The 14,852-nt window shown below is 34.9% G+C and overlaps 1 protein-coding gene across 4 annotated transcripts in view; it reads left to right on the top strand.

Moving 5' to 3' along the window:
* KCNT2 (potassium sodium-activated channel subfamily T member 2) overlaps nucleotides 1-14,852 on the top strand; it is a 111,819-nt gene that overhangs the window by 71,346 nt on the left and 25,621 nt on the right. For all 4 annotated transcript variants that reach the window (XM_056498206.1, XM_056498209.1, XM_056498207.1 and 1 more), the window contains exons 14-21: nucleotides 1,349-1,457; nucleotides 6,708-6,816; nucleotides 9,043-9,099; nucleotides 10,177-10,326; nucleotides 11,461-11,690; nucleotides 12,412-12,628; nucleotides 13,884-13,989; nucleotides 14,215-14,387. In XM_056498206.1, the coding sequence (XP_056354181.1) occupies nucleotides 1,349-1,457; nucleotides 6,708-6,816; nucleotides 9,043-9,099; nucleotides 10,177-10,326; nucleotides 11,461-11,690; nucleotides 12,412-12,628; nucleotides 13,884-13,989; nucleotides 14,215-14,387 (1,151 nt within the window). The remainder of the gene's footprint in view (nucleotides 1-1,348; nucleotides 1,458-6,707; nucleotides 6,817-9,042; nucleotides 9,100-10,176; nucleotides 10,327-11,460; nucleotides 11,691-12,411; nucleotides 12,629-13,883; nucleotides 13,990-14,214; nucleotides 14,388-14,852) is intronic.

Here is a 14,852-nt window from a genome sequence, read left to right as displayed (position 1 = left end):
ATTGCACATTCTGATAAAACCAGGCTTTTTATACAAAATAAGAATTTTTAAAAAATACAAGAAAATATCTAACATAGAGATAACTATATTTCTAGGCATGTACCATTACCCAGTCATTTGCTGTTCTAAGCTGTGTTGGTGTGTCATTGCCTAAAGACAAAACAGCAAAAAACCCATCAGCACACACGTAATAAAAATCCTGAGGAGGGTAATTTGCTATATGTTATAGAAAAGCAAAAAAAAGTGGCTGCATACAAGGAAAACCTTCAGCAGGTTACACCCAAGCTCTTAAATCTCCTGACTGGGCACAGCAATCCTACATCTATAAAACTACAAATAAGAAAAATGTGAAATAAGATATTTTGCCATCCTCTTATGACTCCATTCTAGTTTTTCTAGTAGAAAAAGTACTTGTTAACATCTCAATTGATAATAAAATATTATGGTTTGAAAATGTCAGTTACACTTAGTTCCAGGCAGAGATTTTCCCTTGTGTTCATGAGTCTGAAACCTTTTCTTACTGCTGATGCTGCAAATGTCATGAATCACTCTTTATATTTTATCTTTAAATATCACCAACATCATGACTAGGCAAGGCACTTCAATCCAGGCATGGCTTCCTAGATATAGCTCTGAAATGTTTATTTTTGTTTTCAAATAAATAAAAACCAATGGATGATACACTGGAATTAGTCTTACTTCACAAAATTCAAAATAAGAATGCATTATCACATAGATGACTTTTATGGATAGCAATATTCACCCTACAGGTAACTCATTCTTGCCATGTGGTAGCAAGAACAAAAACTAACAGCCTGAAAAATCTCTTGGAATCTTTGGTTAATAGCTGGCTAAATTCTGACATCAGTTGTGCAAATGTTTTAGTTCCACAAAGATCTGCTTTTAATTTAACAGATATTTTTAGAATTACCCACAATTTTAAACTCCCAGTTCCTGATGTCATCATTTAATGCTATTTTAATTATGAGTCTCTTTGGAAGGACATCTATGCTACATAGTTCTTGATTAATTAGACATGACTAATCTCTGCCATCTTAAGTTTTCACACAATCATTCCACCTCCAAATGCTACCCCTTTCCAAATGACACAATCATTAGCATTTGCAGAAAGATAGGAGAGGTTCAAAATACCTTATTAGTGGAAGATTTCTAGAAATTAATAAGTAATAGTAATTATATAACTTGCACATAAACATCCATACCAGCTGGTACCACTTGGTCTTAAAATGAGTTTTGTACAATGGAGCAAATCTAACAATAGATTCTTTTTCCAATCTGATGTGGTTATTTGTATTTCATTGGCACCCCCTCTTACTCTTTCTTCTAGGATCATCAAACCATTTTAAGAGCATGGGCAGTTAAAGACTTTGCTCCAAATTGTCCTTTATATGTTCAGATACTGAAGCCTGAGAATAAATTCCACATCAAGTTTGCAGGTAAGTGGAAGATTGCAGTCATTTGAAGCACTCATTAGTGTTTGACAGTTTGTTTCAGGAACACAAGCACAGTGAGAATCCCTGGGCATATTTATTACTTAGAAACTGATTAAATGTGCAGTTTTGTAAAATAATACACATCCTAGCAATGGTAAAGGCTTATATACAAGCACTTTAAAGAATTAGTAGTCTTATTCTACATAATATAGAGACTAGAATTATTTGATGTGTAAGTACTCCTTTGTTACAGATCCAGGTTACTGTACCCATGTCTGTAAGTCATTTCTGTCTGCTTAAACATAGTTACTAAGGGGTGTATAAGAAGATCCTTTCAGATTTAATCCAACAAATGATTGAGGGGAAAATCTTCTCACTGGACTGTGTTTTACTAAGTGGTATGGAAAACATTATTTTAATTACTTTCAAATATTTTGGAAAGAGAGATTTAATTTAATTTAATTTAATTCTAAATCCAGTAAAATGTGTGCCTTAGAAACTGTGGCATAACATGCAAAATTATGTTAAGAAATCTGAAAAAATCCACTCCTATAAGAAGAGATTACCATCTTTTATTTGACAAGCTATCCTCTGTATTATATGTTTCTCTTTCTTTCTGTTTATATCCAAACAGTCACATATGTAAGTACATATGGTCATGTGCAAAACCACACAAATACTTCTGGAGAAATAGCTCTGATGTAGAAGTGAAGTTTTCCTTTTCAGCTGCAATTTTCTTGAATGAAATTCAATTTTCTTGAATGATATCCCAAGGAAGAAAAGATTGCTGATTCATGCAAAAATAAAAACAACTCTATGGAAAAATATTAGTCCCCTCCATCATCCCAGAGTGTAATGAAAAAGTAAATTCCAACAGAACAGCTCCAGAGCAACAGTTAAAGCTGTAATTTTAAAAGCTATGGAATTTACCACTGGGTTGGAAAGAAGAGAAGACCCCATCAGTAGCAGTTCTGAAGTTATAAAAGTGTAATCTCAAGCTATGAGATGGCACAGAGGGGAATAAGGCTCATGCTGTGATGAGAACGATGGTACTTTTTCATCTGCCCCTTAAAACCACCCATCACAAACATAATCCCTGCTCCCTTAGCCATGGCTGCTTCTCTTTATCAGTAACTGTGTTAATTTGTTGTTCCAAATTATGCTTTTAAGAGACTTTCATTATTCCTAATGGCTTGTCTCTGTAGGAGCTTACATATAACTAGACTTTTAAAACAGAGGCAATTTTTCATGTCTGTTAGAAGTGTTAGAGAATTTGGACCATATTTAAAAAATAAAAACTTCAAAATAAAATTTAAAAAAATAAAAACTTCAGCATCACCACTGGATGCTCACCTACTGCAAATGGTTAGGCACTGCTGAGCCATAAGAACAATATTTGTTGGTATACATTTATACATTTTCCTAAGAGGTGTTAATGGCATCCAACACTTCATCATCCTGAAACACATACCCAGACTACAGACCTGTCCAGAGTGTTTATGAGTTGAATTTGTCACAGCCATCTGGAACATTTTTGTAAGTGCTTTTCCTATTATGATTCAGGGCTTTATTACTGCCTTAATGTAAAAGCTTCTTTTAAGCCTGATATTCCTTGAGAAAACTACTCTCTTCTTCTAGAGGTTTCCCAAAACAATACTGGGCATTTTTATGAACCTGAAATATTCAGTAATAGGATTTCTTCTTCTTCTTCCTTTTATTTATTTATTTATTTTTTTTTACACATAGGTTTAGAGACGACAGCTGTCAAAAATGAAGTTCTTTAATTTAGAAGAAATACAGCCAAAATAGTCCTCCTAACTGAAGTTTAACTTTGAACTACTTTGAAAGTGAATAAACCACTAGAAGCCCAGTTTCTCAGCAGCTTATATTAGGTTGACTGCATTCAGACACTGCCTGCATGTTCCTGTAGGAGGGAAAAGCCTGGTTTTCTGCCTGGAGGTTTTCTGCATCCTGGAAGCTTTCTGCCTCAGGCAGAAACATTATATGGGAAAAGTAATTGCTGTAATGTATTCCCATCCCCTAAACAAGACTTAAAATCATTCCTGTCCTTAATGAGAAAACGAGAACTTATTTTTGTCCTCAAAGCAAGAGAATGGAAGCACCTTGGCCAGACTCATATGACCTGTGGGAAAGTCAGTTTTCCTGACTTTCCACCTGATGCCACACACACATCCTAGCATTCTGTGCCTTCTGATATTTTTACAGTAAATTTTAACTACCTTGTTTAAAATATTAAACTACTTACTTTGCTTCAGTGGCATAAATGTTTGTCCCAGCAAAGCCCTTTGGAAATTTAAGGTGTGAACACTTTAAATACACAGCCACTCTTGACATGACAGTAATCAGATGGGCAACTGTCTTATCTCTTAAGCTGAAATGCTTTGATTTCTCCTGAGTAATTTCCAATATAAAAATGCCTTGACATGCCCAGTTTTTCTTTCAATAATGCTGGCAGTTATATTCTTAACCTTCCCACTTTTCTTTCAACCACACAAGGCTACAAAAGGTCAGGCTTGGTGCAAGCTCCTGGCCTTGCATTTCAGCACAAATGGGAAATAAAGTGAAGATTTTCCACAGCAGAGCAATATATTTATGCAATTCAGAGGCTACTAAATTCAATATTTTCTGAGCTGAATGGAAAACTTCTATAATATGTGTGTATGTGTATGTATATATATACATGCTTTACTTTGAATGTTTGGAAATCATTTATAATTACAATTCCAAGAAATGGGAATACATTTTCTATTTATTCAAAATGCACCCATGAATTAGCACAGATTGTTGAGGTCTGACATCAAAGCTTCAGTAGTTTATTTCAAAGAAATATAGTCCAGATTCAGTGAAATGGATATTGAATGCAGCAGATGATTAATCTGTCCAATTACAGATAAAAATAGTCTAGAGGTAATGGATGGGCATTTTTCTCTATCAGATGTGATAGTGGTCATGTTAACTTATCAAATTGACAACAGCAAGGTTTCTCAGAATAATTGTGCCAGGTCTTGGTCATTCTTACCACATGGCTGCTGCTACAGGCATAAATCAGTATTTTAAGTCTGTTTTATTCTCATCATCACAGTAACATCACAGAAACCATAACTCACCCCACTGCATTACTACATCCATTTGAGACAGACTTAGCAACAAAACTTCTGTCAAAATATATTTTCAACAGAAACAGCAACTTATGGAAATTCTAAATGTAATATTTCTTTAGTATAAACTCAATCAAAATACCTCTTTTTCTGGGAATCTGATTTGACATGTTTAATATTCACTTCAAGATAAACTGCAATTTCCTGGGCTGCTTTGCTGTCACACTGGATGAGTAATTTGCTGATTCTGGTACCAGCTGTCAGGGGACATGACTGATGTCCCAGACCTGAGGAGTGGGAGAGCTGTCATCCAGCTTCCTCCCTGCTCACTTCAGAAATAAAGCAGCAGATCAAGTTCTCTGTAATCCTCCACAATACAAGTCCTGAGCATACAGAGAAAACACAGTAATGTTATGGGAAAGCTAGAAACTGTCAAATAATTGGAGAAATGAGCCAGGCATTTTTGGCCTGGTCTGTGTCTAATATAAGAACTTATCTGCAGAAGGTCCCAGTCTCCAGCAGGTGCAGGAATAGTCCACAAGTCCAACTCCAAGGCTCCTGATGGAAAAACATTTGACAACACCACGTGAATCTGACACAGACATGATTGAGAGGCTGTAGGATAGCAACCTCTGTTTGCTGTGTGCTAAATTCTTTGGTAACATAATATTTTACATAAACTTCTGCCAGGAAAGTTCACCATATATGTTAGAGAGCAGAGTGCATCTGGAGGATTTAAGTTACAGTTTTCTTCTGCATTGTGCCATCCATGATTTGTTAACTTCCATTTGTATATATTTAGGCCAGTATGTACAATTGGGTTCAAATACAAAATCTGAAATAACAGGTGATGAAACCATTACCCTGTGTATTTTTATTTTCTTGTATTTTCAAAATGTTTAGCTATAATAAGACAACATTCCAAGCAAAAAATAAGGGGAGGTTATTTGGCAAAATCCTATAAAAATTAAAAAATAGGGAGAATTCTCTTTCTTTCAGTGTCAGGAAATTGGTATTCCATAAATCCACTTCCATAAATCTTTGCCACATGATCAGTGGTAATGGACTGCACATATTCCATTCAAACCACTGACTATGCCTTACCCTCTCAAAATCCCTGGTTTGAAATTCAAGTAGGTTTATTAATGGCATATGGTCAGAATGTATTTTTATCTGAAATATTTTTTTCAGGAAATATTTAATTGCAACAGCTGAAATGTATTTATTGGAAGAAAAATCTTATTTTGTCCTACATTTGACAGTGTCTTTATATAACTAAATTCATCCCTTCCCTATGACATTTAAATAGGCCTTGATCTTCAGAAAATGGGAGAATTAATTACTCAGTTCAGTAGTAAATGATTCTGTTAGTGAAAAGCCTCTAGATATTTCAAAAGAAAAGGAACAGAGAAGGCACACAAACTATGCCTTCACTTTTATTTTCAGGAGGGGTCATCAGGCTTGTAGCTATACTGTAAATTCTGTCATGAAGCAGCTTAGAGAGGCAAAGTGGTTCTAAGGATTTCAGTGACACCTTGGTGAAACCAGAAGCAGGTGTGAATTGTTCAGGTCTGGCTGGGGAGGTTATTTGCCTGCCTTTGCTCAGCAATTTTCATGTGCCTATGTTCTGATCATCTGTACTACTTGTAATATTCTTTCTGATTAGAAGAAAATTCTCCTCCCATTGAAAGAACCAAATGCTAAATTCAGAGGGGAAAAAACTGACTTAGTATTAAATGCCTTCATGATTTTACAAAACTTCTCTGATTTTATGTTTCTACACTGACAAGCAGTTACAAGTTTTGTGCTTGTCCCTTTTTTAGCCACTTCAATACTATCACAGGTATATGGGAATTACATTAAAGAATTATTTCTATTTCCTTTTCATGTCATCAGCAAACACTGGAGAGTATTTAACTGTGATCTGGATTTAAAACAGTAACCATCCGTGTTAGATGGCACAGATAAGGAAAATGTATACAGTGCTGGTTTCCAAGGTTCAAGCAAATTAAAATCTTGGGCCAACTTTTGATTGATCTATCTTCACCATTTTCCTAGACAAGGAAGTGATAATTCTGTTCAATTGAAAGTATTTTTGTAAAACAATTTGTATCCTTTTTTTTTTCCCTTACAGATCATGTTGTATGTGAAGAGGAATTCAAATATGCTATGCTAGCTCTAAATTGTATATGTCCAGCTACTTCTACATTAATCACTCTGCTGGTTCATACATCTAGGGGACAGTAAGTATATAGTACCTTCAAAAAAACCCTAAACAACTTGGAAGAGTCATAGCTGATACTCTCTGGAAAACAGCTTACCCTGAATTCCCACAGGAACAACTACAGTTTTAAAAAAGAAAATGGAATTTTCTGCACAATAAAAGCATCAAAATGCCTTACTCAAGGCAGTACAGTTTTGAAGAGAGCACCCCCTCCCCCCAGTACTTAAGAGTTTTTTTCATGCTGTTGTGCCACTTCCACAATATAAAATGTGAAAAAAATTGTATTTCTAATTTAGTAGATTGAAGTGCCTCCATCTATCACAAAGTTCTACTTATGAGCACTAACAAGACCTAAGAATATCTATTAGGGTAATTTGAAGATCTGTTTCAATGAACTAAAAAAGTGGTTTTTGATGACATATGGTATTTGTTCTTCTGTGCCTGTATGTTAAGAGGCAAACAAACATTTGATTTTTAACATGACCACACTGCTGGAAGGGCTGCAGAATTATGGTGTCTCTGCAGACTGCACAGTCACAGTAGAACTTCTCTGAATTCACTAAAATAATTTTACCACATCTAGTGTATCTCCTTTAAGCTGTATTCTTGGGATAATAAGGTATTCTTGATTGAAATGTTGTGGGCACACAGATACAATAAAAAGTGAATCTCTAAATACATTTTAGAAATGGAATAGCTGCATATACACTATATAAGTCTTGTAACATGCTAACTTCTTTTTCATGTAACCATGAACTCAGTATATATATATATATATATATATATAAGAAGAGTTATTTAACCTTTTTGTATGACATTTCTAGTATTCCCCTTTGCCCAGAGTTGGGAAAACAGAAATTCTTCCTAGAACTGCTACTACTGAGAACAGCAAATGTCAAGATTTTAATGGCACTGTCTGCACTAGAATCTCCTAGTAGGAAGACAACAAAACACTGTTTTGATACCTGCTGAGCACTGTGATGAAATACATTCTTCATACATTTTTATCTGCCTGCCTTTCATTCTGTGACAGAATCCAGAGCCTTGTTCAGTTATTTCATATTGTATGCAGGTAAAAGAAGAGCTGTCAGGGAATTTTCCATCAGCACAAAACCAAACACACAAATGGGAAATGTTTTCTGCTGTACTTAGGAACTTCAGCATTTCACTGTTTAATGCAGTCACATTGATCATTTACAGATTTCCAGCTGTGATGCAAAGTTACTGTCACAGAATTTAAAAGTGCTTAAATTTTTTTTGCAATCAGAATTAATAGATATAACCAGCATAATAAATTTAACTGTTTTCTAGTCTGGTAATGGTATACTAGGAGGAAAAAGAAAAAAGTTTTTACACAAATAGTTGTAGCATTACTTTGAATCCAGAAGGATTAAAGTGTTTCTGTAAGAATGTACAATGTGTATTTCTGTAAGAATATTTTCTGTTTTTATACAGAAAAACTGAAAATGTCTAGTTATTATTTGTCTACTGTAGTCAGCACTCTCTAGAGCATTCATTCTCAGACAGACTCCAGAATAAGGGCATTTGTCATTGTACTGCAGACATAAAACTGCTTTGGATTTGACCAATTTATAGGTCAGAGGGTTTGGGGTTTTTTTGTTTTCCAGATGTTTTCTGTTATTGAACAAGAAGTAAATTCACTGCTAGTTGTTAAAATTGGTGAAATTAACTTTATTTATGCATCTGAAAGATGAAGTCAGATGAGCAGTTGATCTTAGCTAAGTAAAAAGATTAGGTGAAAGCAGATTATTTAAACTACAAATAAAAATTCTATATGCATGTATTTATAAACCAAACCAAATACAAAATTAGATCTACATAATGAAAATAATTTGTTAACTAGACCTCCAGTGTTAATAGTGAACTGCTTTCCTTTACAGTAGGTCCTGTTTAATTATCCTTTTATTATCATGATTGCTATTAACACCTGCATTAAACCTTATGTAGGACTCAAGTTTTAAAACCTGTTAAGGAGGTGTAAATAATCCTTTTGTCTTCTCAGCTGTTTATGGAATTCAAAACTTTAGTCTGTGAGACACCAAAATTCTACCTTCAATCTTATTTATAATCTCATTATTAATCTTAGTTAATAATCTTTAAAACTATCTTTAACTGTTACCTGATTATCTAAACTAGTGATACAACTCTGTTAGGGTTTGTTTGATGATACAAAATACTGGAAGAAAATAACCTTTCTGACTTGAAGTTAATATGATCTTTACAGTACAGCCCCATGGGAAGCTTTCAGACAACTCACTGGAACCAAGCAGACATTAAACAGGTGACCATTTTATTTTAGGGGAAAAGTGAAATAAGGGAAAATGTTCTGAAATTACATTGCTAGTTCTGCTGTTCTATACCTAGTACACTATTTATAGTGTTGCTACAAAGATGGTTCACTTATTTTCATCTTGAAACAAAATGATTTCATGATGAGAGTGATGAAACATGGTAAATTGAAGAAAAATAGAAATTGTGTTAAGTATTGAAAATGTAGAAATGAGCATGAAAGGAGCATGTCCCAGCATCTCAAGATCTTCACTCCAACTGGCAAAACTTGGAGTTCTGAACATAGAGAACCCACTTTTTGTGAAGTTTCATGATCTATCTGCACATATGTGTATGTATGCATCAGTTGCCTCCAGCAGAAGTCATGCAGGCAGAACCTTGTTTCCATGTGAAACTTAATCAAGAAGTTCCCAATAGCTCCAGGGCTACAAGTGTTGGGGTTGCTGAGCTTTGGAACATTTCCACTAAACTGTTTGCATGAAGGGCAGCAGATGCGTAAAGGATGATCTGTTTTGTCATTTATTGCACTAGAGAAAAGAAGCTATGTACTTGTAATAGTCTGCAAGAGACAGGAACCAAAAATACCCAGTGGGTAAAGATCACTGATAAGCAAATGCAGAAAAATATCTCTTGCATATCAGATAACCAAAGACAAATGATACTTTCCCACATAAGTTGTTATTAATGATATTCAGACAGGAATGAGAGCCACAAAGCATGTAAAGAAACTGTCTTTATGAATATAATGAGAATGCTGCAAGTTTTACCTGTCATCTTCAAATTGCCATGGATCTACTTATTATGGTGTGATTTTATATAATTGAGCCACCTCTCTTCTGATATTAAAGTACATACTCTCATATGTCTATTACTTAGCAGAAATTGCTCTTTAATACATTAAAATAATCTCTGTACTTAAAATATTACCAAGATTTGATCTCAAATGCTTCCTTCAGATTAGCCTATGGGACCTTTTTAGTAGACATTTGTAGTTTCTATTGGCATGAAATACCATTCTGATTAATAAGAACTTTGCATTAAGTGTTAAATTATTCTCTTTATGTTTCAGGGAGAGTCAGCAATCACCAGAACAATGGCAGAAAATGTATGGCAGATGCTCTGGAAATGAAGTGTATCACATTAACCTGGAAGAAAGTACATTTTTTGCAGAGTATGAGGGGAAGAGCTTCACATATGCTTCTTTCCATGCACATAAAAAGTATGTTTATTTTTCTTATCAACCATCAACATTTCAAAGAAAGAGTTACTTGTTTTGCCTGCAGTGTAGCTCTGCACTAAAGGCACAGTACTGCACATTAATTCTGTTCCTGGGGTTAAGCATCTGGCCACTAATATGAATATATTTTTGTGAGTTGGAGTTGATCAGATAAAAGTTTATGTTCTTTCTGTACAGCCCATCTCAGTCTAAAAGAATAGAATATGAAAGATATACAGGATATTGCTGGACAGCCAGAAAAAAAAAGGCACATTTTGGAGGTTTTTCAAGAACACCAATCCTTTTCCAAGTCCAAAACAATCTAGAAATGAATGGGTGGGAGAGTGTGGTTTGTTTTTTTTTGGTTTTTTTTTTTTAATTTAATTTAGGACTCAGCTGGAAATCTGGCTTCCTTTGTGGCATGTTCATATTATGGAAAATATTCAATTTAAAGGTACATTCTGGTGATTGTTCAAACATAAAACTCTTTCTGTTAGATGATAACATACCTACTTTAAGGTCCAGATGATGCATCACTTATCCAGTGCTGCTCTCTGAGATGAACATGCAAAATAAACACAAATCATGTATATTTGTTTATATTTGATAAAACAAGCATTTATCAAACCCTAAATGCTGGGTTTATTTTCATATTTAATCAAGGAGAGAAAGAGGGTTTTTTGCTGTAATGCCTTATTTTCTATCACTAATCAAATACATTTTAAAGAGTGAATTGCAAAAATGAATTATAAAAATGGTTTCCATTACTTATAAATAATGGAACAATTTAACACGATTCATATTTTTTCATATAATGTATCCATTTTTCTACCAGTATTTTCCCAAAAAGGACTATTCATGTGACAGAAAAAAATCAACTGGAACAACATTAGGAGAATATTAGGAGCATTATGAAAAACACTCAACTGCCTAGGAATTCATGAGCTCATAAAATCTGCTTGATTTGATGTGGCCTATTTAAGAGAACACATTTTTCAAACATCTTTGTCCAGAAAACTGCAAATGTTCATAAGGTGCAAAGAATAGAAACATACCTGAGGTTCATTTTTGACAATGGAATTTGTGGTGTTTGCAGGACTATACAAAATGAACCATGCCTTTCCTTTTCTAATTAAGGTTTGGAGTCTGTCTGATTGGTGTTAGAAAGGAAGATAACAAAAACATTTTGCTGAATCCAGGTCCTCGATATATCATGAGTTCTACTGATATATGCTTTTACATAAATATCACCAAAGAAGAGAATTCTGCTTTTAAGAAGCAAGAAAAGCATAGAAAAAACCATGAATCAAAATTATCTTATCATGGAGCTTCTAGATTACCAGTACACAGTATAATAGCCAGCATGGGTAAGTAAAAAAGAAAAAGATTATATCACTATATTTTCTTATTTAATGAATAGTACATTTTAAAGCATCTTCCTAAACTTCTTAAGAAACTATAATTATGAGTAGAAAGAATTAATATAAAAACTTCAAACATTTGCTCTCATATTTAAAAAAAAACCCCACAGACAAACAACAAAATCCAAACCAAACCAAAGAAAAACGCTGACAAAAACAAGCAGACAAACCAAAACCCCCACACAAACAAATGGAATTTGATTCTCTTTTACTTGACAATGTGGAATTAAATTGTGGTATAAATGTGGAATTGAGATTGTGGTATAAAAACATAATAATGAAGTGTATGCAAACAAAACAAGGGGGTAAATCATGTGAGTACTTCTTTGTCATTCATACATAATTTTTTGTAAGAAGTTTTCATGAGCTTCTTTAAGTTAAAAAGCACCATAACTAAAATCTGCAGGTTGTTGATGCATTTGAATATGGACTGATTGTATAAGGTATGATTTTAAAGAGGTAGTTAACAAGAAGACATAGACTAATTGTCAGGAAAAGTGTCCCGTCCCTTGAGTACGGTTTAAATATTTGCTCTATTTTAATGGAATAACCACAATCAGCACAGTGTTGCTGCCAGTCCTTTGCCATGCAGCAGGCAATCCCCCTAACCCAGGAATCTCTTTCAGAGGCTGTGAGAGGCACTGAGGAAGTGTTTTTCTGTCCCTAGGGACCGTGGCCATCGATTTGCAGGACACCGGCTGCCGCGGGGCCAGCGGGGCCACCCTGGCCCTGCCTGCCCAGGGGGGCAAGGAGGGCAGGAGGCCCAGCATAGCCCCAGTGCTGGAGGTGGCAGACTCCTCCTCCCTGCACACCTGTGACCTGCTCAGCGACCAGTCAGAGGATGAAACCACCCCCTCGGATGATGAAGTCTCTGCAGGCTTAGAGTACGTATGTTAAATGCAAAATAAAGGGAAAAGTCAATACTGTATAAAAAGCATCATTCATCTTTTGGGAAATGCAGATCAATCTGAGGACTTCTAGGAAGCAAGTCCCATGAAGCCCAATTATGGAATTATTCCCATCAAGGAAATGCTAGCAGAATGCCATAAGCCTACTTTGGGTGAAAAAAAACCACCCAACAAATTAACTCTTCTATTTGCTGGAGGTTTTCTCTTTGCAGTTACAAAAACTGTAGTCGTGTACTGCAATGCATTCATAGCATATTTTAGTGCCTTTTTAAAATTTTTTTACTTTTTGTAATTACTAAATGAGCACTCAACAAATTTGTAAACAGGTAAGTATTCCTATCATGAGAATGCAGTGATAATCAGATCATCCAACAAGTTTTTGAGTGCTGGGGTTGGGTGTATGACTTCAAAATGCAGGAATGACAAAAACGCAGTACAGGACAAAATTATCACATCTAATTCAAAATGCTTGTTAGTGTGTTACTGAAAGTAATGATGCATTACTCAGATAAACCCAGAAGATTCAATCCTGCTGTGCAGATGAGCAATTATGTTTATTGGGATTGCTGACAGGGGTGTTAAAACTGAAATACACAATTAAGCCAGTGCCTCAACCAGCAGAGTTTCCCATCTTCAGCAGTGACAAGCATGAGAAGCCCCAGGGAAGATTTCAGGCTTCAGAGAAAAAATTAATAGGACAAGTCATCTTAAATCTGCAGACTGAAACACTAGGATTTAAAAGGTCTCATGTAAAAAAATACTAAGGCCAGTTAGAAATTTCACCTCATTGGGATTTGCCATCTAGAATTTATTTCAGCCATTTTGAAAGTATATTGTTAAAGCTAAAATGTAATGACTTCAGTCATTCTTAGTAAATGTCTGAAAAAAATTGGAGAGAGAGGAGTAGAAGTGCAGTTATTTGTTTTCTTTCCTTCCTTTTTAAACTTAGAAGTTTCCAGTTCAAAAATGCTATGACAGCACACTGATACAACAGAATATTTTCAAAAACCCAACCAAAATTCCTTCAATCCCCAAAAGATGGCAGCTTTCATTAAGTTCTGTTGAGCTGTCTGCAAAATACTTTGGTTTGACCTCCATTAGGCATAGTTCATTTTGTGTACTTGCCTCTAAAACTTGGACATATGTGTAAAACTCCCATAATACACTTTGCATAGGCAGCTGTGTTCTCATAATTTGCTATACTGAAAAATGTTTTTTTTTTTAATTTTAGGTATGCCAAAGGCTATCCTCCTTACTCTCCTTATATTGGAAGTTCTCCCACCTTTTGTCATCTTCTGCATGAAAAAGTACCCTTCTGTTGTCTAAGACTAGATAAGGTAAAAGGGGGTTTCTGCTGCTGGATAACCCTGCATTCTCATTTGTCTCTTGCACCTGAGCAGAGCTAAATTCTGATTTCTCCTTAGAGATGAAGTTTGTGCAGTGTTTGCTATAATGCTGTAGTTTCTCCTTTTCATCACCAAGTGTTTATGTCTAACCAGGTCTCTATTGGTCATCTGATGCAATAGTCACATCCACTGAACTTGTTTCTACTTTGATTTTAGGGATGCCAGCATAACTACCATGAAGATGCCAAAGCCTATGGATTCAAAAATAAATTGATTATAGTTGCAGCAGAAACTGCTGGAAATGGCTTATATAACTTTATTGTCCCACTCAGAGCTTATTACCGACCAAAGAAAGAGCTAAACCCCATTGTATTACTGCTGGATAACCCGTAAGGAGACTTTTTTTCCCCCCTTCTGATAAGTTTTAAATTAATTTTACCATTACTTCAATAGATGATCCCTTTTCATGTGGCCAGCTGAAAATCAAAAACATTATGGCACACTTATCTTTTAGAAAAGTTAGTGACAAAAATCATACTCCATGTTCACTGTCATATATAAAACTGACCTTTTATTGACTGTTAACAGCCATAGTGAACTTAAATGTTCTTATTCTTCATGGCTGTTTCAGCTTATTCTTCATTCTTATTTATGCTTATTCTTCATAGTGTTTCAGCTAAGTTTTTCTTAAAATTACCTCCAAAAATGTGAATGTTACAGCTAAAATTAAATGGCTTAATAAACACTCTAAAAAGCAAGCTGTGTAGCAGATTCACAGCTACATGACAGCACTAACCTACTTAACACAATGCACTTACTGGCCTGGACCAGTTAGGTATATTTTTAATAACTCT

The sequence above is a fragment of the Oenanthe melanoleuca genome, chromosome 8 (assembly GCF_029582105.1).
Source record: "Oenanthe melanoleuca isolate GR-GAL-2019-014 chromosome 8, OMel1.0, whole genome shotgun sequence".
Lineage (NCBI taxonomy): Eukaryota > Metazoa > Chordata > Aves > Passeriformes > Muscicapidae > Oenanthe > Oenanthe melanoleuca.
This window is presented reverse-complemented; position numbering and strand designations above follow the sequence as displayed.